The sequence below is a fragment of the Schistocerca cancellata genome, chromosome 3 (assembly GCF_023864275.1).
Source record: "Schistocerca cancellata isolate TAMUIC-IGC-003103 chromosome 3, iqSchCanc2.1, whole genome shotgun sequence".
Lineage (NCBI taxonomy): Eukaryota > Metazoa > Arthropoda > Insecta > Orthoptera > Acrididae > Schistocerca > Schistocerca cancellata.
Genome location: NC_064628.1, coordinates 368449491 through 368472347, shown reverse-complemented (window position 1 = coordinate 368472347; position 22857 = coordinate 368449491). Strand labels below are relative to the sequence as shown.

Sequence of the window (22857 nt, the reverse complement as noted above, 5' to 3'; positions counted from 1 at the left end):
AAATTCTGAAGGTAGCAAATGTAAAATACAAGGGAGCAAAAAGTTGTCTACGACTTTTACAAAAAGAAGGAAGAAAGATTAGAGTTTCATGTCCCGTCAACATCAAGACCATTAGATATGTAGCACAAGCTCTGATTTGGGAAGGATAGGGAGGGAAATCAGTCATGCCCTTTTACAGGAACCATCCTGACATTTGCCTCAATTGATTTACGGAAATCATACAAAATCTAAATTTGGACGGCTGGACAGGGATTTCAGCCACTGTCCTCCTGAATGCAAGTCCAGTGTGCTAACCACTGCACCAACTCACTAGGTAGATGTAAATGTAGATACACAACTTGTACTGCAGTTACGATAGTTGGTGGGCAGGAAACGGAAGCAGTAGCTAAGAAGTGAATGAGACAGGGTTGTAGCCTCTCCCAACGTTTTCCAATATGTACACTGAGCAAGCAGTAATGTAAACCTAAGAGAAATTAAGGGTAATTTAATTTAGTTGAATTAAATCAGGTGATGTTAATGGAGGATGATTAGGGAATTAGACAATAAAAGTAGTTGTTGAGTTTTGCTATTTAAACAGTAAAATAACTGTTGATTCCCAAAGTAGAGAAGATATAAAATGCAGACTGGCAACAGAAAGAAAAGCATTTCTGAAAAAGAGAAATTTGTTAACCTTGAATATAAATTTAAATGTTAGGAAGTCTTTTATAAAGCTATTTCTCTGAAGGGTAGCCTTGTACAGAAGTTCAGATAACAATAGAAGCTTTTGAAATGTGCTGCTACATAATAATGTCATAAATTAGGTTGTGGTTTCAGTGACACCAACATTGGAAGAATCCGTTGACAACCAACACAGCCAAAGACAGATGGTACTCCACCCCCCACCCCCCAACAGTACGCCAATACATGAACAGTCACAATGCAGCTGATCTCATCACCTGACCGTACAGACTTCAGGTGACAGTTGCTGAAATTCAAATAAATTTTTTTCCTTCAGGTGAATGGGCCGAAATTCTCATACACAACATATGGACTATGAGAAACTGTCAAGTTTAATCCAGGATAAAAGTAGTTTGTGGTATCCTGAGAAATAAAAATATAACTGGGCTATAGCTAAGAATCTGTGGACTGAAATCTCCACTTTATTAGAAACGATGGCATATTTTACTCTTAAAATTTCTGTGTTGTATCTATTTTGAACTGTAGCATGTGGGCATTAGCTGACTACAAATTATTATTACTGCTTACGGGCATTTTCATGCCAGAAGGGAGGTGATTCTGTTATATGAGGTAGGTTCCGAACGTGATTTATGTGGTCAGAGTATCTTATTCTAAAATTTATGTTTATCTTTTACATATATACTGAATGACAGTCATTGAAGGTTGCGGTAATTGACATGTGTCTTTTGCTGAAGTGAATTAAAGGTGCTACTCTTGCCTTTCGATGTCATCACATCATCATCATCATCATCTCAAATATGTAACAGAATGTCTCTCTCTTCATCTCATATAATCGTAAAAGTTGACCAGTTATTCCTGTAACTGAAGAAGGAGTGTATAGTACCCACCACATTCCTTTCGGGACATATAGAGTATTCAGCATTTTTTAATAGCAAAAGCAGCAATACAGCACTTGTCTCCAAGCACAGAGGTGTTGAAGCATCCATCCCACTCAATGAAGTTAAAATAGATAGACCACCTTGAAAGAATAGGTCCTAACAAACGTCAAAGGTGATCAGACACCCTGTGACCAAGCTGTCGCCTCTGGTGACTGCTTCTGCCAACCCATTGTTGGCGCCACTCTGAACACAGCCTTAGAGGGAAGATCAAATAACTAATTAGGAGATACTGAATTGGACTGGGGGGAAAAAAGAAATTTGTGGCACAATTTGACTAAGAGAAGAGATCGGTTGATATATGTCCTGAGGCACCAAGAAATCGTCAATTTGATAATGGAAGGAAGTATGGTAGGTAAAATCTATAGAGGGAGACCAAGGTCTGATAGGTAGGTTCAAATGGACGTAGGTTGCAGCAGTTAAGCAGAGATGAAACTGCTTGCAAACAACACCGAACACGAATAACTATACATGAATATCTATCTACTTAACATTACATAAATACTCCAAAAATCATCATATAGTGCGTACCAATATCACCCCACCCCCTTTCCAATGCCATTTGTAGATATTGTTCAAAAAGAGTGCCTCCTGGTATGCTATAAAAATAGAAACAAGCAAAGTACGTCTCATTACAAACCCATTTCATGCCTTCCTCTCTAAGAAATTTTGGGTAAGTGGGCTACAACAGAATACTGATTGATTTTGGGTTTTGTTAAAAAAATCTTTGCAGAGAAAGAAATGTACAATCTCCCAAATGGCATCATTACAGAAAGAACAATGAAAACTGCCCTGCTCATATATTTTGTAACCACGGCAATGTATCTCATCAACACAAAACCTATTAGGGAAACTTGAATGGCCGGAAACTTATCTTCAGCATAGGAAGCAGAGGATCACAGACTAGCAGTACCACATGACTGAAACTTAACTATCCTGTTGTTAAACCAGGAGAATTCCTCTTGAACAGTTGACACATTGTTTCCTCTTTAATGGCTGACAGACTGTTCAACATCTGCCAATTTTTGCTGATGACATACATGTACAAACCAAGGTCCCAAACACAACAATACTATACACAGTCTACAAATGGCTCGTGCCACACAGATGAAGTATTATAAGTGCGTAAGCTTCCATTTCCAGTGTCTGTTTTAATAAATTCAATTTGGATGTCAGAATACATCCAAATGGAACATTAAAACAACTATACAACCGACAGTTCAAGCTTCGGTTTTACAGTTCTTTTAGTGTAATACTGAAAATGATTTTAATCAGGATGAGTAATGATCCTGCAAAGACTCATATGATTTCCAACAAATACGAGACCTGCTGGAACCAGGAAAACACATTTATGATTATATACTGAATGAAACACTTCATGTGGAACTCTTTGGGATCCGGTTGAATTCCAAGCTCTAATTTTAAGCAGAGAAATGTTTCAAAAAGTAACAAGAAACACAGGTTATCTCATTTCTCAGACAGAAAATATGATCATTTGACACAGATAGTGAACAGATTGAGAACCAAGTTCAAACGAACTGCCAATCAAGCTCTAATACAATGTGTATCTATCAGAATTAAGAAACGTAACAGAGATCCCACCTTGTTTACAGGCAGTATCAGGAAGCTTCTAAAGAAACACGTACAAAATAAGGCACAAGTCCTCTGATACATAAACAGTAACTGAAAACCATTCGGCAATGTGTAGAGCCTTCAATAACTACAACAGCAAAATATTATCCCATGATTCACCTTAAAACCCCAAAAAATTTTGGTCATTCTTTAAGTGGAGCAAACACCGTGTCCAGACTTGTTTTAAGTGCAACATGAACCAGTGTCCAGATTTGTACAGACAAGACACGAACTGTATCATAAAATAACAAAAATTGATTTATTGAATACTGGCTTAAAATGTTCTTTCACAAAGGAAAACTCAAAGAATGTTGCTATCATTAAATAGCTGTGCCTCATGTAAGGTGGCATAGCAAAATAAGTACCAGTGGTACTGAAAATCATCTTATATCTCAAACTCAATAATGCTGCAGGACATTACCTGTTATGTTCCACACAGAATTTGTAAGTCAATTAGGGCCACTCTTGATATTAAGTTATCAAAGACTTGTTCAACAGAGGAATCTGCCCTTTGATTACAAAAGGGCACAGGTAACATCCATTAACACGAAAGTAGGTAGAGCTGAACCATAGAACTTCCAGTAGTAGTAGTAGTGGTAGTCGGAGGAGGAGGAGGAGGAGGAGGAGCTGGGACAGGGATCAAGGAGAGCATTGATAGGTGTGCTCATGTAATTAGTAGGAATAAGTGAGTCACAACATTTGACAGTAGTAAGGACTTAATTACCATTGCCACATAATGGTATTTCTGCACCACCTGACGGATCGTCTTGAATTCTTCTTCAAGATTGTGCCGCCAAACATCCCGTATTCCACACTCTTCATTGCTAGGAATGTTTGTGTGGCCCCCATGAGAACTTCCGCTACCTCCTAAAACAGACACAGGTATTTACTCACAATTTACAAGAGGCAATATATTATGAACAGCCAGAAGTTGTTGTTTACCTTTTGGGGTTATTACTTTTTTTGTAAAATGGCATTACCTGATAAAACCACAGCAGTGGGAAATATTACTACTTCAGACATCACAATTTCTTAATCCTATAATAATTTACACTGACAATGCACTAACCTGTCACTGTAGCCTTCAATTCCGTTTTGTTATGCAACATTAAGCAATTAAAAAATATATTTTGTACAGCAAACATTCAGATTTGTTATGCAAAATAGCATACATGCAGATACGTACAGTGCTGTGTTGGTTCTTCATTATCTTCTAACGATCATGAACTACATACACATTCCACTTTATTCTGCATGCACCAATCATTGAGCCAAAAATGTCAACACATGACTAAAAACTTAACAATTAATAAACCATCTACAACATAAACACCAGTGTGCTTCAACACACTTATTCCCTGCACTTAATAATATGGATGTGGCTGATAGTTGACAATTTCAGGTAAATTATTCTCTAATGAGCAACAACAAAGCAGAAACATGGACCACAAGACTATTTTATGATACAACGAACTCCACCAAGTAGCCAAACCCAAATTACTACACTGTGAATTACACATGGAGATCTTTTTTCCTACTGTCACTAATTTCATGGTTTCTGAGATGACTCAAAACTGAATATCCCATGGCAGAAGTGATGAGATCTCAGAGAAAAGCATTCGGTCATGAAGATACACAAACCAATGCAACAAATCGCTACTGATACAGTCTGAATGACAAGAGCATAATGCGACAAAAAAGAACTGAACAAATTATGCCACAAATAAGTTAACGTGCAGAGTGTATGAATCAACAATAAAGACAAGTCATCTTTAAAAAGGAAGTTTTAATTCAAATGCTTAAGAAATCTGATGCACAAACGAAATAACATGTTCTGTAAACAAACATGTTGTTGTAATTCCGGAGCTGTCTATATGCAGTATAATGACTGTAGAAATGTGACACTTATATAGACTAGAGTACCAAGTCCTGTAAAAGAAATGAGACACATTAATAACCCTACTAACCAATCAGTTACACGAACAAAAATACATTTAAAAACTTGCAACTCCAAAAAGTTTGTAAATGCAGCTTTATCTCAGAAGAAAAGAAAAACTATAGCCCCCATATCTCTGCACGTCTGTGTGCAGGTGGTAGAAACTCAAGATTTTCATGCAAAGTTTACTTTTCCAGATGAAGTGATGGATTTGTTGGATTTCTGTTTCATAGTCTGCTAATATGTAGGACATAGAGGTGTCCAGTCTCCCTCCTCAGAGCTGTCAGGCTAATGAATTACGCATTCCTGTTAGATAGACACCAACCAAACTGGGATGAGTCTTTCACATTGATGCTATGGATCAGCTGTGTGTAGCTTGTATAATTTGGACTGTAAAATGGGTTCTTTCCAAGAGAGTGGGATGAAGTTGTAGTTTTTCAGTCTATATACCAGGTAGTAGAAGTCATAAGTGATCGTTGTAAATTTTGTAAAATAATAATTACCGTCAGGCAGTTTCATTGGTGTTTCTATCTTGTGAAGCTCATAAAATAGACTGAGGATATGCACTACCAGCAAATGCCATGGGTAAAATTTGTCCAGTGGTTGGAGGCAGCTCACTGAATCACAGCATAGAGAGACTTTTTCTTCCTTAGTCACATACATTCCACAGTTGGATGAGGGCTACAAAGTTGGTCATAAAAATGATGTGTGCTCAATGAATCTCCCTATCCATATTGCATAATCAACAATGTTGTTGTTCTTATATCAACTGGACAGATGAGTCCTTAGCAGGGGTAGTCATGAAATACTGGAATGTAGTAATCATCTGTACTTAATAAGGTATGTGCACTCTATACAGCCTCGGAACATGCCAAAATGTGTTATACCATGGGCTACCTCAAAAGGAAGGTTTTCATCATTATACAGAGTAGGCACTATCAGGCACTCAATGGATTGTTGCTGCATAAATCATATAAATGAGTCTACCATTACTAACCCAAGTCAATATTCCTGCTTCTAGCCTTACCCCACTGCAATGATCGGTACAGCAGGCATCGTACCAACAGTGCAGCAGTTCACTATGCCACACATCCATAGCCTACATAAAATAAGTTACAAGGTTTTTATTTAAGTACAAGAAGCTATAAGGTCAACCCATCAGCAAACCAAAGGCGTCTCGTTTTACAACACAGTTCCTTGTTTAGAAGTCAAGTGTGGTAGTCAAGTCAGTTAGTAGTTCCCAAACAAGAGTCCTTTGAAGCAATGTTGCTCAACCCCACCAGATAACAGAACATTGCCTAAGAATAATTCAGAGTGAAGATGTAAAATCCTTACTCCACTGTAGTGTGTTACTGCGGTTTCCACAGGATTGAACGAGAACCCATGCTTCAAAATCCCATTTCTGTCCTCTTGTATATGGCTCCATGAAGTAAGTAGACATTAACACCCACTGATGAAGCATTGTAGTGTATACAGAGCTCATAAATATACAGTGTGAATGAAACAGTGGGCCAGCTGTAAATATGATGTTATTAACAGTAACTGCATAAACTGTCAACTCTCAGAGTCAATCCCTGTGTATCCCATTGTCATGGATATGATCAAGATTCTTCGCACATCTGTAGAATGATGTGCTAAGTGCACTGCTAATACGCCCATTAGTGTTCCCCATCCTGTTATATGAGCCATGATCTGTGTTGAAATTCCTAGCTTTGCTGTGCTATATTGGTTGGAACTGTGTCATTCAGCAACTGGTCAATTTATTGTTCTCTATGAGATCAATTTTTTCAGTCCTAGAGTAAATTGAAACTACTGAAATTACCAGCAATATCAACGGTGGTGAGGAATGCTTCACTATGTTGAAAGAGGAGTCCCATTTCTTAGAAAAGAGATGATGCAGGCTATATTGCAGCTGAAAATTCTTGTATGTACGAGGAAATAAATGACTGCAGGTTACCATTTTCACAATTTTACAATATGCAATGAAGTATTTATAGGAAGGAAGGTAATTTCCTGAAAATTTTGCTTCTTGAAATGTGATGCAGATGTTGGAATAGTAGTATTAATAAGGTTTTCAATGTGGCATTGAACAGCATCTACATTGTTATTATGGTGATATTCCAGATAAAAGTGGGAAAAGCTGCACCAGAAAGATAAACTGAATCATTATCGAACACTATGCGTGTCCCAGCAGTAGGTAACTATCTAGAACATCTGCTCATAATGAGATGACTGAGGAATACCTAATAGGTTCAGAAGTACTCTTCCTTCCGTAACACACACATGCATGACAAATCACAAGCATGTGTATGAGGCAAAGTAACAATTTCTCAAATATATGTATGCAAGTTATAATACATTCTCCAAGATTTTTTACAAGATACTTGCACAAATGCCATCAGACTTTCTTTTTCTAAAATCTTCTCTCCCCTCCCTCTCTCTTTTCAGGTGAAACATCTACACTCACAACATCAACAAACTGCTCTTGATGGTTCCATGACGTCACTTTTTTAAAAATAATAACATCCTTTCTTTCAAATAGCTGGACACTGTTGCAAGACAACATCCTTTCTCTTCTTCGCTACTGGTGTATTAGACTTTTCCCACCTCCTACAGTCTCCCAGTAATTCATCCAAATCACTCTCCCGTGACCTTCTAATTACCACAAACAAGGTGTGTTCAAAAAGTAATGGGTGTTTTCTAATTCCACATGCTGTATTAGTCTGATTCACATGATATTTTCCCTGCTGCATTGGTAAATATGTCTGAAAAGTATATGCACAGTTTTAGCCATATGGGATACTTAGCATGTTATCAGCTGTCAAAAAGGTTACGAGTGTTTTGGTAGTATCGATGATTATTCATTTTGTGTAAAAACAAATCAGAGAATTTGTATCAAATTCTGGTATAAGAAAAGAAATGGTAGAACTGGTTTGAAAAAGTTCGTGAAGATGGTGAAGCTGACAAATGGCACAGGTGCCCAGCACATCATCAAATGATGAAATTGTGGAGAAGTGAAGGAAATGATTATGAATAACCATTAAATCACATACAGAGAAGTCATTAATGACAATGGCATACCAACTGGCTCATGCATTGAAACTTTTTCAGACGTTTTGGATGTGAATCATGCGACAGCAAAATTTTCTCCAAAACTGTTGAATTTGTAACAAAAACAGCTTCAATTGCAAGTTGCTCTGAGTCACTAGGTGAAGTCAAAAATAATGCAGATCTACAGAAGTGTGTCATAACACATAATGAGGGCTGGGTTTATGGATATGACAGGAGTACTACTTACATATTCAATGTCATTTACATGACACAAACTGGAGGGAGTGGCAAGGTAGGGGAGTGGGGTGTGCTTGCCCAGATTTGTGGGAAGACAATTCACATGCCTTTTGCAACACAATAAATGCATCCGCTCACAATTCTTTGCTTTTTTTTGTTAATTTTTTTCCAGAAACAACACTGTAATAATGCCCCACACTCCATATTCACCAGTTAAGTCCCCATCATTCCACAAACACACACAATATTAAAAATGCATCCTGAGAGAGCCAAGAAACTATCACAAAGCTTGAACTCCTGAAGTGTACCGGGGACTGGGAAAAAGCATTGACACAGATGTATAACTAACGAGGACTATTTTGAAGCAGATAACATTTAAGTATAGAAATTTTAAAAAAATACAACAAAATTAATATTCCATTATTTTTAACACACCTCGTGCACAATCGCCAATGGAAACACATGCAAAAACACCCAAAAGAATAACTGCATGTACTCTTCCCTCGGTGTCAATGACAACACAGTGTTGCATCACTGGATAAAACTGTAATTGTTTACGTATCTTTTTCATTTAAGCCTTTACTGTCAGAACCTAATGCCAAGATAAGTATTTTTTTTTTACTTCCAAACCGCAATATTTTCATTTCATTCTGTGTCTAAAATTTAATTCATTTGCTCCATTCACAAAATTGCATCACTATGCTAACTGAATGGATTTCAAATAATGCAAACCACTTTGGATTCACACCACAGCAATTCATTACAGCAAAATTGATGCCAATTTCATACTTTTTCCTTATGCTGCAACTGCCTGAAGAACTAACAATTCCAGCAAAATAAATTAACATTTCCAAAATATGTAATCACTGTACATCGATAACTGTAAAATGTTATCTTCATTTAATATACTTTCATGAAAACTAACCAATTTGAGATAGAATTGCTGTTCATTACTTATCTTCAGAAAGTAAAATGTGTAGTGCTGGCAATAAACACACACAAAAATAAAAGTGACATGTTACCTATCTTTTGGAACTAACAGGTCCCTCCTTAGTGTGCGAGTGATCTGCTCTTCCTTTATAATCTTCCCAAAACAATCTCTCTCTCCTCTTGAGGAAGGAAGTACTATTGTCAATAGCTAGGTAGAGTGTGACTTTTATATAAATCCTTCACCAATACTAACATTTCACCTCCTGATGTAAGTACTGACCAGCAGTTCAGTCTCAGATTTATTGTTTTCCTCAACTGAATTTCATCAGAATACAGCAAATTACCGAGCAGTTAAGACGGAGTTGCCATGTCTCCCCCCCCCCCCCCCCCCCTCCACCTCCTTTCTTCCCCAGCAATCATTTGGGATGCTTCTACCGCAGAGTGTTTCAGATGTTCAGGAAAATCCCAGTCATCTTAAGTCACATAAATGGTAACACATTTTTTGTTCTTTCACTACCAGGGCATAACCAGCAATTATCAGCACTGTTAATCTGACTGTTATTCTGTGAAGCTCTGTTATTGCTAACTATTAGGTAACAACATTACTTCTAAAGCACACTAAGTGTAGCCTTTGTATCATTGTGATTGCCTCCGATAATCACAGCTTCTGTTCTGTCACACCAGATTTTGGCCTAGCTCATACATCCATCAAATTATCAAAACAGTCTTGTGCAGAAAAGTACAAACTTTTATAATAATCTGTCAGCCTGATTCAATTATGTAGTTTTCTTTTTTTAATGACTGGAGAAATGGGTTGTTTTGCATCCTTGGTTTAGTCAGCTGAGCATTTAATTTTGGCGGTAAACTGATCGGCCATTTCACCACATCACAAAATCAAACAGATCAGTATCTAAATTCTAAAGATTAGTATGCTTACAATGATAACTTTTGTTCTTTAGGTGATTTGGTACACTATTATGTCACATTTCTTTCAACATTTTATTATGTATGGCAAACTGTACAAAGTATGATTAATAGTTTTCTTTTTTAATTTTTTATGTACCTGTAGCTGTGGGCATGGCAGTACCGCACCCCAGTTTCTCCAGTAAATGTGTGGCCCAGTTCACATTGGATGCCTGAACCAGGCTTCCGAGCTTCTCTTCCTCGCACTTGCTGAACAGCAGAATCTTAAAAACCAAACAGCTACTGTCAGCAAGGAAAACAAAGGTTAACAGTATTCCATAGAGATCTGAAGAAGACTATTACCTGAAACTACTAAAAAAAAATTTTTTTAATGAAAAGGAAAACAGAATGTGCAAGGACTCTGTGGCACTGATACAAACCCATCGCACAAAAAAATGGCTGTCCAATGTAGCCATGCCCAGATCATGCCAATTATACAAACACTGAAGGCAACTGATGCACAATTTGCCATGTCACAATACTAACAGCTGTTAATGTAACTAATGAAACAAAACATTTAAAAGGGCTCCTCCACAACTGACATTTCAGTTGTAAACTTTACACATAAACAAAATAACACAAAAACATCTAGCCTCAAATAGTGAGCTCACAGACTTATTACAAGTAACTTAATTAAATGCAACTTGTTTCTTTCAGTGAAGGATGGATTACAATGCTCAAAGATGAGGTAAAAATTATTGCTGGTGGTTGAGAACTGAAAACTCCATACACAGACATTTACACTCACATGGCACATAGCATCATTTATACGAGTAATGATTTCACTGGGCCAATTCAGAGAGGATGTAATGAATGCTAACTTTCAAGAAACTGGGTTAGAACTGCACAGAAAGAACAGAAAGCAAACAGCAGGAAAAGCACCATCTGGGGATACAAACCATCACTGCCTAATTCAAGCAGTATATACCTGTACATGGAAAATAATACCGAGACAAGCTAGTTCATGAATACCCAGCCAAAATAAAAGACATATAAGCAAGAAAGACATAGGCTTCCATCCCATCACACCCAACTCTCAATTATGAACTACAAGAAACTTCCTCTATCATCAGATAATGTTCTACTAACTACTTTTTCATAAGTGTATTTCATCTTATGTCTTAGTGATAAAAGTGGGGTAATCACAATACACATAGGAACAAAACTGCATCACTTGTCTTTCTAGACCACATCTATAAATGAATCTAGATTTAAATAAAAGATGTGGGCATCTGATAACCACCTGAAGATTTTATTGAGTACAAAAGCAAGTCACAAGCAGGTCCATACTGGTGTCACTGAACTAAATTCAATAAAATGAGTATGCTTTTGTTTTCATGTTAATCCACACACCAAGTCACACATTCTCATACATATTACAGAGCTACAAGAAAACTGGGAAATTTAGGTGGACATTCGGCCCTCAACATAAATGATGTCACTTACAACTGCAACTTCACAATTTATTATGAACTACAAACATTTCCTATGAAAGAACAGAACCAACTTCTTTGTAGTTGCCTATATCAATGAAAATGAGTCTCAAACCACAAATGTGTGTGTGTTTTTCTACATAATCTCAAGACTGAGGTAAAGTAGCATGTAAATTCACAAATAAATCTAATAACAATAATTATCTTGGCACAAATTATGAAAATCTTAATGAAGCTGATTTGCAAAGCTAAGGACAAAACAATCAACTGAATTTGGAATATTTGTTTCAATATGTTTCAGTTCTGCAAGATTATATACTAACTACCAACACACTTGACACAAAAATGACAAGTAATAATTCCACCAAAAAGTATTCAAAACCATTATATAAAGGTAAAGGTACACCTATCAATTATGTTACACAGGCAAACAACTTATTTCACTAATTCCTATACATATGAAGATAACTGCTGGCTTTGCAATTACAGAAAAAAACACGTACTGCAAACTGAAACACTGGACAATATCGTAACAACAGTACATGCAATGACCAGTGTATTGCCCTTGCAGCTCGTCTGATGTTGGAAAAGGAGGAAAGCTGTTCTGTTCAAGCACTTTTGTTAACTCTTGTATGGTTGTCAATGTTTTGAAATCACATTCTTATCTCCGAATGCATACTGTCATAGTACTAAACACTGATTAAACATCTCATAGAACTGTTGGAGATGAAAGAATACTCTCAAAAAATTTGTGCAAGTAAAAGAAGTTAAAGAAAATAACAACATTGTTCATCAATACCTGTGACAAGGGATTTTCTTTGCAAATTAAATCTAAGTGCCAGATAGAACAACGCCAGTCTGAATCAAATCTTTGACCACAGTTTTTTTACAAGTCAGGCACTGTCATTAAACACAGATCCTACACTTCTCTGATGGAAAGTTCATTATATAGTCATATTTAATTTGTATAAAATTACAATAACCTAGAATCTGAAACTACTGTTGCAAGTTTACTTGCAGGAATCTCTTCATAGTACTGAAGTAGAAATTTTGTCATGAAGTTGCACAGATGAGCAAGTTAACAAAAATGGTTTTGGATACACTTCTACCCAAATAAAATGTCTTGACAGTTTTTCAATTTCAAAACCACAACATCAAACAATGGAATGGTAAAATTCTTACCTCATTTTCAGATTAATCTTCCTTTTTTATTATTTGATAGGGCAAGAGAATATTGGGGGTGTGCTACCATGACAGTAGTTACGACACAGTACTATTCCTTGTTACCCCTTGGCGTGCTTGTCAGTATCTCCTGACCCCAATGTAAGGGAGACAGTACACAGTTCCTTTTTCCCACGTCCCTACCACCCACGATCGTGATGTTCTTCACAACTGCAATCATTAGTAAAAGGTTGAATAAAAATCATATCACATAAAAGTAGATAAGGAAACAGACTTCCCCATACTCAAATAGCATTTGCTAATCTTGGTAGCTGTTCTGAAGCGTTCATCAGTGGCAGTTGCCACAAGAAAACTGAAGTGTGGTTTGTCGGTGATGACCTGCTGCTGCTGCTGCTGCTTCTTGATGATGATGACTACAACAGTGAGGAGAGACACTGAATACAATGATCAGGACAAGGAGTGCCACATTCGGGTTGTTTGCCTGAATGACTACAGCTTCTTGTCCCTATTTCCAGTCAATTATCATCTTCTCACTAACACATGATCCTGGATGGAATGTAAGAATACCCTCTCTCCACTTCGTCCCAGCGCACTCCCCAGCAGCACTTTACCGTCCCCCACTCCTACCCTACTATCACTCCCCTTCCTCACCCCAGCTTCCTCCTCACCTGCACCCAGTTGCCACTTTCATCATGCACTGCTGCTGCTGCTGCTGCTGCTGCTCACAGTGTGGCTTCAGGTGCCGAGATTGCGGACATGTATGTTTCAGTTGCTTTTGCATGGGTGTGTGTGTGTGTGTTGTCTACTTTTGACAAAGGCCTTGTTGGTAGAATGCTTATTTGTGACAGTCTTTTTGTTGTGCCTATCTGTGACTCAGCATCTCTGCTATAAGGTGAGTAGCAACTTTCCTTTCATAACATTGTAACACATGATCCTATGCTTAAACAGCAAGGTGACTGCATATAGGGGAGGGGCCGAGTGTCACTGTGCCATGTTGGATCTCATGCAGGCATCCATGGCTGCTTCATCTGTAGGTTTTCCTAATTCCCATGTGACCTGATTTCCAGCAGAATGACACACATCTCCCCTCCCTGTGAAGAAAGGAGGGTAATTCTGGATTGTCCGTACTCACTTGACTGCCTAGTGCAAGTGCCAAATTGACTGAGGTGCATTTATGAAATCGAGAGTTGAGGGAATATATTTTATATGCTCTTGATGTCCCAAGATTACAAACATCTCAACAGCATGAAATTTGTAATCATTTAGTAAATAAATCTTGGGAACTGATTTAGGAATTCTACGTCTATATCTACACTTCACATGCCACCTTATAGCGTGTGGGAAGGCCAGTTATAGTAATTAGTGTACCGTATTTACTCGAATCTAAGCCGCACTTTTTTTCCGGTTTTCGTAATCCAAAATACCATCTGCGGCTTAGAATCGACTGCAAAGGAAGCGTAAGTTACGAAAAATGTTGGTACGTGCCGCCACAACTAACTTCAGCTGTCGAATATATGTAGCGCTACGCAGGCATGCTTTGTAGGCACAAAGATAAATATTGGCGCCAAAACCTCTGCGTCAGTAAATAAATTTAAAAAAAAAAAGTGGAAGACGAGCTTTTTTTTCTCCGCCGCGAGTTTCGACCACTGCATTTTCATACATAATCCAACAAAGTAAATACAAATTCGGTATTGTTCATCTTCGAATGTAGCACAATTTCAGTGTACTACGAAAATCTGACTGGCAAGACTGTTTGGGATGTTTGTCAATATGGCCAACTCTACGTTCTGAATTTTTTCCTATCTGTGAGAAGAGATGGTTGCTAATAGGAACCTGATGAAATTTGAATTACATACAGTATTTTCTTCACCATAAGAATAATACGAATATAAACATTTTGCCATGTATTCTTTCGTGTTTGCTGCTATCTCATTTAAATCCTATCTGCCTAATAAACTACGAAACTAGAGTGAGACAACAGCAAACGCGGAAGAATATACGTATCGTGTCATGTTTATATTCGTATTATTCTTATGCCTAATAGTGATACAGTCAGAAATGAAGCACGGCAAGTGACTAGATTTTTAAATCTAAGATGACTAATTTCTGTGCAGAATTTGATGTAATAAAGAAGCGGCCGCAAAGATTTTCAAACGGGGAAAAATTTTCGCCTAACTCTCGTTCAGAACATGTTCTATCATACGCAGTCTATTATTTGATTCTTGTTGATGATTATCAACGAAAGCAGCAGTGTAAGTAACAACAAATAGCAGTCTCTTGCCATCGACAGGCTGTAAATGCATGACACAATGCAGTAATGCATTTTCAGCTTAGAGTGACGCAAACACCTATAACAAAGAAAACGACACTTATCAGATCAAAGCAAAATAAGCAATCGACTCAAACCAGACGAAGCACGTGAAAAAGGAAGGGTACCCGTATAAATACGGACGGAGCGCCTGACGCATAGCAATGGCTACGTGGTAAAGCTTAACTGCTAAGCTTACGACTCGAACTCAACTACTGTAGCTGTATCGTCATTCATTCGACCTAAATTGTGTCTCATATTACAATGGACCAACTTTGTTTCGATTTGGAGGTGCGGCTTAAAACTTTTCTCTCCCCTTGTATTTCGAGTCTCAAATTTCAGGTGCGGCTTAGATTCGGGAATTTTTTTTTCCTTTATTTCGAGTCTCATTTTTCAGGTGCGGCTTAGATTCGAGTGCGGCTTAGATTCAAGTAAATACGGTACCACTGTCACTTCCCCGTTTTCCTGTTGCAGCCACGAATGGTTCACAGGAAGAATAACAGTTCATAAACATCCACGTGAACTCTACTACCGCTAATTTTACCTTCATTCTCTTTCTGCAATATATATGTAAGAAGACACATTAAATTAGTTGACTCTTCGAAGAACACACACACTCTCAAATTTTAACAGTAAACCTCACTGCACTGGACAACACCTCTCTTGTGGCATCTGCCATTAGAAGTGGATGAGCATCTCAATGATGCTGTTCCACTTACAAAACAAACCTATGACAAAACATGCTGCTCTTCTTTGGATCTCATTACAATTCCAGGCTGCTGAGAAATATTCAACTGTCAGTCACACATGGACTTTATCAGCTACCTCCTTTATGAGTGGACTACACTTGCTGAAGATAATTCCAATAAATTTGTGTAGCAACCACCTTTCCCACTCTCTTGGGGTATGCTTAAGTTAGTTTTACACCTGAAGATGTCCATGTTACGAATTACACGCTGCATTCTATTTGCTAGAAACTCTTCAATCCAATCACAAAGTCTGATATTTCGACATTCAGTTTTGTTCATTAGTGGACAGTGAGAACTGTATCTAATGCCTTCCAGTATTCAATGAACACGGTATCAACCAATTCATTAGTAAATACTAATTTCTGGATCTCGTGGATGACGCAGCGAGTTGGGTTTCATATGATCGTTCTTTGGGGACACTAAAGAGATTTTCAATCTCTAGAAAGGTCTCAATATGAAAGCATAAAACATGTTCCAAAATCCTACAACAGAATGTGGTCTGTGACACAGGCCTATAGGCACATGTGCCTCTTCAACAATTTCTTGAAAGTAGGAGTAACCTGCGCACTTTTTCAATCACTGAATGCTTCATTCCTTCAGTGATGTACACAGGCCGTTGCTAAAAGAGGAGCAAGTGATTTCATAGACTGTATATAGAATCATGTAAGTAACAATCAGATCAGTTTCTTTTCGTTTGTTCAGTGATTTTTGTTGATTTTCTACACCACAATCGTTAATTACAACATCTGTCATTTGATATTTTTGTAATCACTGACAGGAAGGTCGACAGTACTATCGACCTCAGTAAAACAATTTTGAAGAAAGAAATTTAGTATTTCAGACTTCTCTTTGTCATCCTCTGTTTCGATAATATTATGGTCACAGAGTGTCTGGACATATGGCTGTGATATGTTTACTGACATATTATAAGATCAAAACTTCTTAGGATTTGCTGTTTGATTGATAGACATACTTTTACTTTCATATTGTTGATTGCTTCATAAATGATTCTCATTATGATAAATTAGGCTTCATCATATTTTTATTCATTTTCAAGCATTTGACAATTTGTAGTGAAGCTATCTTTGCTCTGAGGACAACTTTCTAACACAGCTGTCAAAACACCATAGGGACCTCCCATCCCTCCACAACTTTGCTCAGCACATACCTGCCCAAGGCACAATATGAATGCCTGTTGTTGACTACTTGGGTAATCTGAAATATCCTTCCTGTCACAGTTAGAACAGATCATCCTAGCTTTCTCTACATTCCTACAGAACCCATAGCAACTGATCACTAATACCCAGTTCTCCATTAATTGAGTCAGTCAAGTTTGTATTATCTCCCCCAATGCTATATAACATGATAAGCTGGCACCACAAAATGGTGTAGTGAAACTCTTACAAGAGGGTTTTATCCTTATGATCCGTGGCTAAGGTATTACAAAATTCTTTAAATACCTTCTTCAGGAGCAGTAACATGTAAGAGGTGTGATCAAAGAGTAAAGCAAATTTTTGTTTCTATTGAAGAATCTTTATTTATTCAACAATATCAACTTTGTCTCCTTCAAAGTAATCCCCTCAGATGTAACACTATTGTGCCAACACTTTTTTCCAATCTTGTAAGCATTTCTGGAACTCCATTTTCATTATGGTGTTCAGCTCCTTCAGCAATTCTGTTTTTATCTCATCAATGGTGGTAAAATGACGTCCTTTCATGGTTCTCTTCAGCCTCGGGAATAGAAAGAAGTCACATGGAGCCATAAATATGGTAGCTGAGGCAACATAAAACGCACACACACTGAGGTGTGAGCAGAAGCATTACCGCAATGCTGTTTCCATGACTGGTTTTACCGCCGTGCTGGTCTTTTTCTTCAGGTTACTTCATGCAAACTGCATATAACTTCCAGGTAGTACACCCTATTGACCATACGACCATAAGGCATGAACTCATGGTACACTATACCATGGTAATTGACTAAAACAGTGAGAATAACCTTCACGTGACCTAACTTGTTGATTTTTTTTTAGTCTTGACTCTTCAGGCACATTCCACTGGGACAACTGGGACTTAGTTTCATCATCATACTCATATACCTCTGTTTGTCACCTGTCACAATCTTCTTTAGAAGTTTAGGATTGTTGTCGACTTCATTCAGCAGGTCCTGAGCAATGTCTGTGCAACATCAGTTTTGGTCGAAATTTCGGAACAAACTTTGCTCCTACATGTTTCATGCTGAAAACATTCAAAAAAATTTCTTGGCGTGAGTCAGGGACATGCCAAAATCAGAGGCAATCCTCTCCGATCATGATTTCCTTTACTTCTTCCACACTGTCACCAGTAATTGATGTGCTTGGGTGTCCAGGGTGCTCGTCATCTTCAATATCTTCACCACACTCTTTGAATGTTTATACCACTCATAAACCCTTATATTAATCATACTAGATTCACCAAAAGCCACAGTCAATATTTCAAATGCAGTGCTGCACTTTAGTCCATTGAATGCAATTCTTTGAGCCATCTTTCTCATAAGTAAATTCACCAAGCTCTTGAAAACACGTGTAACTTTCCGACAATCAAAAATAAAATAAATATTCAAAACAGCTGAAAATGCAAACATGTGTACCAACAATTTAAAAAAATTTTCCCATATATTTAAAAAATTCCTGTTTTTTTTTATCACACTTTGTATGAAATGAGGCCTAGATACCACAGCAAATTTTTAAAAGTGAGACCACTGTCCCTCAGTTTAAGTTCAATTTCAATAAAAACTTGATGGGTAGTTAAAATCAATACCAACTGTTCACTCTGGAGATAACTTTATACAGCTACTGTGTGCCCATTTCTCCAATCTTTTAACAATGAGTTGCATTTGTTGTGCAATGGTCTCAATGTTTCAGGTTGAGCAGAAAATAGGGGCATTGTCTAGTGAGCACTACACAGGACTTCTAACTGTGGCCAGTATCTCACTGCCCACTACTGCAGATAAAATAAAACAGAATCCTGAATAACAGACAATATTCCAAATCTCAAAACAGACAGGAAGAGATGAATGAGGTATGTTTAGACAGGAAGGACTCAGAATACAGGAAGTCAGCCACAAAGAACCTATTTAATGGAATTCTAAATTTAGTAAGGAAAGTTCGGGCAGAAGGTCAACAATTTAAGACCAAATACCAGACACATTGCTTTTGTTGACAGGTACACAAAAAGGAATGAAAACTTTGCTAGGTTTCGGAAGAAATCCTCTGATAACCTAGAGTACAAATAGGTAACACATGGTGCGCTGCAGCTCACCATCTCCAATGGCCCCTGTGTTGCATGTTTACCCCATGAACCTACCTCCTCCCAACCCCACCTCCTATCCTCCAAGCCTGTAGCCATCCCCTCCAAGCCACTAGCTACCTGTCCCAAACCCCTCCCACTTCCCATCTCTCTCTCTCTCTCTCTCTCTCTCTCTCTCTCTCTCTCTCTCTCTAACCACCCCACCCATCACAATCCCCACCTCAGACCATCAGCTGAACTGAAATCCCGGAATCTGTGTCCAGGTGGCACAATATACACATCTGATCAAAAATATGCAGTGTGTCCACAATTTGCCTTTATAAAATCTTGAACTCTGCTGGCAACACTTCAATGAGGTGTCCAAATGTGTGTGGAAGACTGGCAGCCCACTTTTCCTAATAAGCCAAAACCAAAGAAAGAGGTGAAGCTGGTCACTGAGGTTTGGAGTGAAGCTGACATTCTAACTCATCCCAAAGGCATTCCACTGAGTTCATGTTGAGACTAAGCAGGACCACACACTTCAGGATGTTATTGTCCATAAGCAGGTAATGTTCTCCACACATGCCCAAACCCAAACACTTCCATCAGAAGATTGAAACAGAATACAGTACGATTCTTTATTCCAAATCTTGTTTCCAGTTGAGTCATTCTTTATACCACCTCATGTTGTCTTTTAGTGCTGACTGTAGGAATGTGTGGCTTATGAGAAGCTGCTCAATCATTGTTCCCTATTCCTTTTAACTTTCTATGCATGGTCCTTGTGCTAGCTGAACTGCTGGTAGCACTTTGGAACTTACAAGTGATTTCTTCGGTTAATTTCTTGTGATTTTGTACATCGATCCTTCCTAATATTCCCTGTCTGTCAGTACATGAGGTCCGCCTGGTCCTGGTTTAGCTTCGGCTGTTCCTCAGTGTTTCTACTTCACAATTGCATCACTAACAACTTGGGGAGCTTTAGAAGAGTAGAAATGTTCCTGTAGGTAGCTTTGTGTGTGTGTGTGTGTGTGTGTGTGTGTGTGAGTGTGAGTGTGTGTGTACATTCTCTAGCTCATCAAAGGCTCCCTTCCAATAGTTAGCAAAGTTTTCATTCTTTTTGTGTGCCTATGGGACAACTCAATGCCTCCACTATTTGGTGAGTTATCTCCTTAATTCCTAAATATGTTGAGTTCTCTAAAGATGTTAACAGATGCCACTCTGCCAGTCTCAGGGTCATTGGCCCCAACAGCAAGATGTGTTTCACATCAAACACAACATTACAATTCTCAATACTTTGGTGTACATAGCAGGGTTTGTGCTGGACAAAAATCTCTCTACCGAGTTGAAGTATCTACACAATACACAAAAGGAAAATGTTACTGATTTTACAAAATTATACCACCCACAATGCAAACGGCCAACTGTAAGCTCTACAAATTAAGACAACTAAAGGATGGTGCCATCTCATATTCCTTGGGTTTATTTTGAGTATGGTTTGGCAGATATTAGGGCAGCACGATATCAAATCTGACTTCAGGCACCTGCTAAAATGTATGATAAATTATGCCGAGTCTCATATACAAGCTATACATTCAGATTTGTCAGTGTTTATGGCAAGCCACGTGAATTACACATTATAAACTATTTGCCTTATTAATGAGTGATACATGGAGTACTCACAATATTAAACTGAAGCAACAGCAAGTAATCTGTCATTGCTGACCAAATGAATACCAACTACTGTCTGACAATATGAAAATACTAATGCACACTGTATACTACTGTTATTCTGCACTCAAGGAGAAAGTGGAAATCTCCTTGTTCCTCTTTTAAAAAAATAAAACGATAAAGGCAGCTATTTTAGTTTGAATGAGGCATGGAAAGGACAATGGGGGTAGAAAACCCAAGTTATGAATGGAGAGAGATCTGCGGGGAACAGAGAGTCAAAATTTTTATCTCCCAACAGTTACGATTATGGTAATGATATTCAAAAACATACGTCCAACTCTGAGATAGCTTATATACCTTTTCATTTATTTTCTTGTTAGAGGTTTTCCATGGATTTCCAGAATCATTCCACACGAAAAATACAATATTTCCAAATAATAAAATACAACCATCATTAGCAGTCAAATTAACACATTGTGCATTCACAGTACTACCTATTATTATTACTATTATTATTAATGCCATGGTTATCAACACTCTTGCTGAATAAGAATTTAATGGTGTAAACAGACATTATTCACAAGCAAACATACTGAGGATGTTGCACACACACACACATTAAAACCAGATTGATAACAACTGACAGTACACCCGAACATACATTAATATATAATAAATAAAATTCATGGTAAAAGTGGGTAAAGATGTTGCTGATGAGGTCTTCAGTCTGAAGCCCACTTTGATGCAGCTCTCCATGCTCCTCTACCCTGTGCAAGCCTCATCATCTCTGAATAACTACTGCAACCTACATCCTTCTGAATCTGCTTAGCGTATTCATCTCTTGGTCTCCCTCTACGATTTTTACCTAACTCACTTCTCTCCAATACTAAACTGGTGATCCCTTGTTCACTCAGAATGTGTCCTATCTACTAGTCCCTTCTTTTAGTCATGTTGAGACACAAATTTCTCTTTTTCTCAATTCTATTCAATACCCACTCATTACCTACATGATCTACCCATCTGATCTTCAGCATTCTTCTACAGCACCAAACTTCAAAAACTTCTCTTCTCTTCTGGTCTAAACTGTTTACTTCCATGTTTCAGTTCCATACATGGCTACACTCCATAGAAAAATTAAAAAAGATCGTGTAACATTGATGGTCGGAATGCCCCAGCCAGAGATGTTTGACTGCTGGGTTGCAAGCCTTATTTCAGGTGACACCACAATAGGTGACTTGCATGTCTGTGATGATGAGGACTACACAACACGCAGTCTACAAGTGGAGAAAATCTCCATCCCAGCCAGGAATCAAACCCGGGTCCGCTGCACCGTAGGCAAACATGTCACCACTCAGTTAAGCACGCGGACACTTTCAAAAAAGAATTCCTAACACTTAAATCTATATTCGATCTTAATATGTTTCTTTTCTTCAGAAATGCTGTTCTTTCCATTGTCAGCCCACACTATATCCTCTCTACTTCGGACATCATCAGTTATTCTGCTGTCCAAATAACAAAACTCATCTACTACTTTAAGTGCCTCATTTTGTAATGTAATTCCCTCATCATCACCTGATTAATTCGACTACATTCCATTATTTTTGTTTTGATTTTGTCGTTGTACATATTATACCCACCTTTCGTGTCCATTCTGTTCAACCACTCTTCCAAGTCATTTGCTGCCTCTGACAGAATTATGATGTCATCAGCAAGTCTCAAAGCTTTTATTTCTTCTTCAATTCCTTCTCCAAATTTTTCTTTGGTTTCTATTAATGCTTTCTCAAATTACAGATTGAATAACAATGCGAATAAGCTACAACCCTATCTCACTCCCTTCTCCATCACTGCTTCCACTTCACGCCTCTCAGTTCTTATAACTGCCTCCTGATTTCTG

General features: G+C 37.9%; 1 protein-coding gene across 7 annotated transcripts in view; it reads right to left on the bottom strand.

The window, feature by feature from the left end:
- Window positions 1–22857, bottom strand: part of LOC126175054 (CCR4-NOT transcription complex subunit 7) — a 119553-nt gene that overhangs the window by 81901 nt on the left and 14795 nt on the right. For 4 of the 7 annotated variants that reach the window (XM_049921567.1, XM_049921570.1, XM_049921568.1 and 1 more), the window contains 2 exons: window positions 10463–10586; window positions 3970–4112 (listed from right to left, as the gene is read on the bottom strand). In XM_049921567.1, the coding sequence (XP_049777524.1) occupies window positions 3970–4112; window positions 10463–10586 (267 nt within the window). Of the gene's footprint in view, window positions 1–3969; window positions 4113–10462; window positions 10606–22857 lie in introns of all 7 variants that reach the window. The other 3 variants (XM_049921572.1, XM_049921571.1, XM_049921573.1) reach the window with 3 other exon arrangements.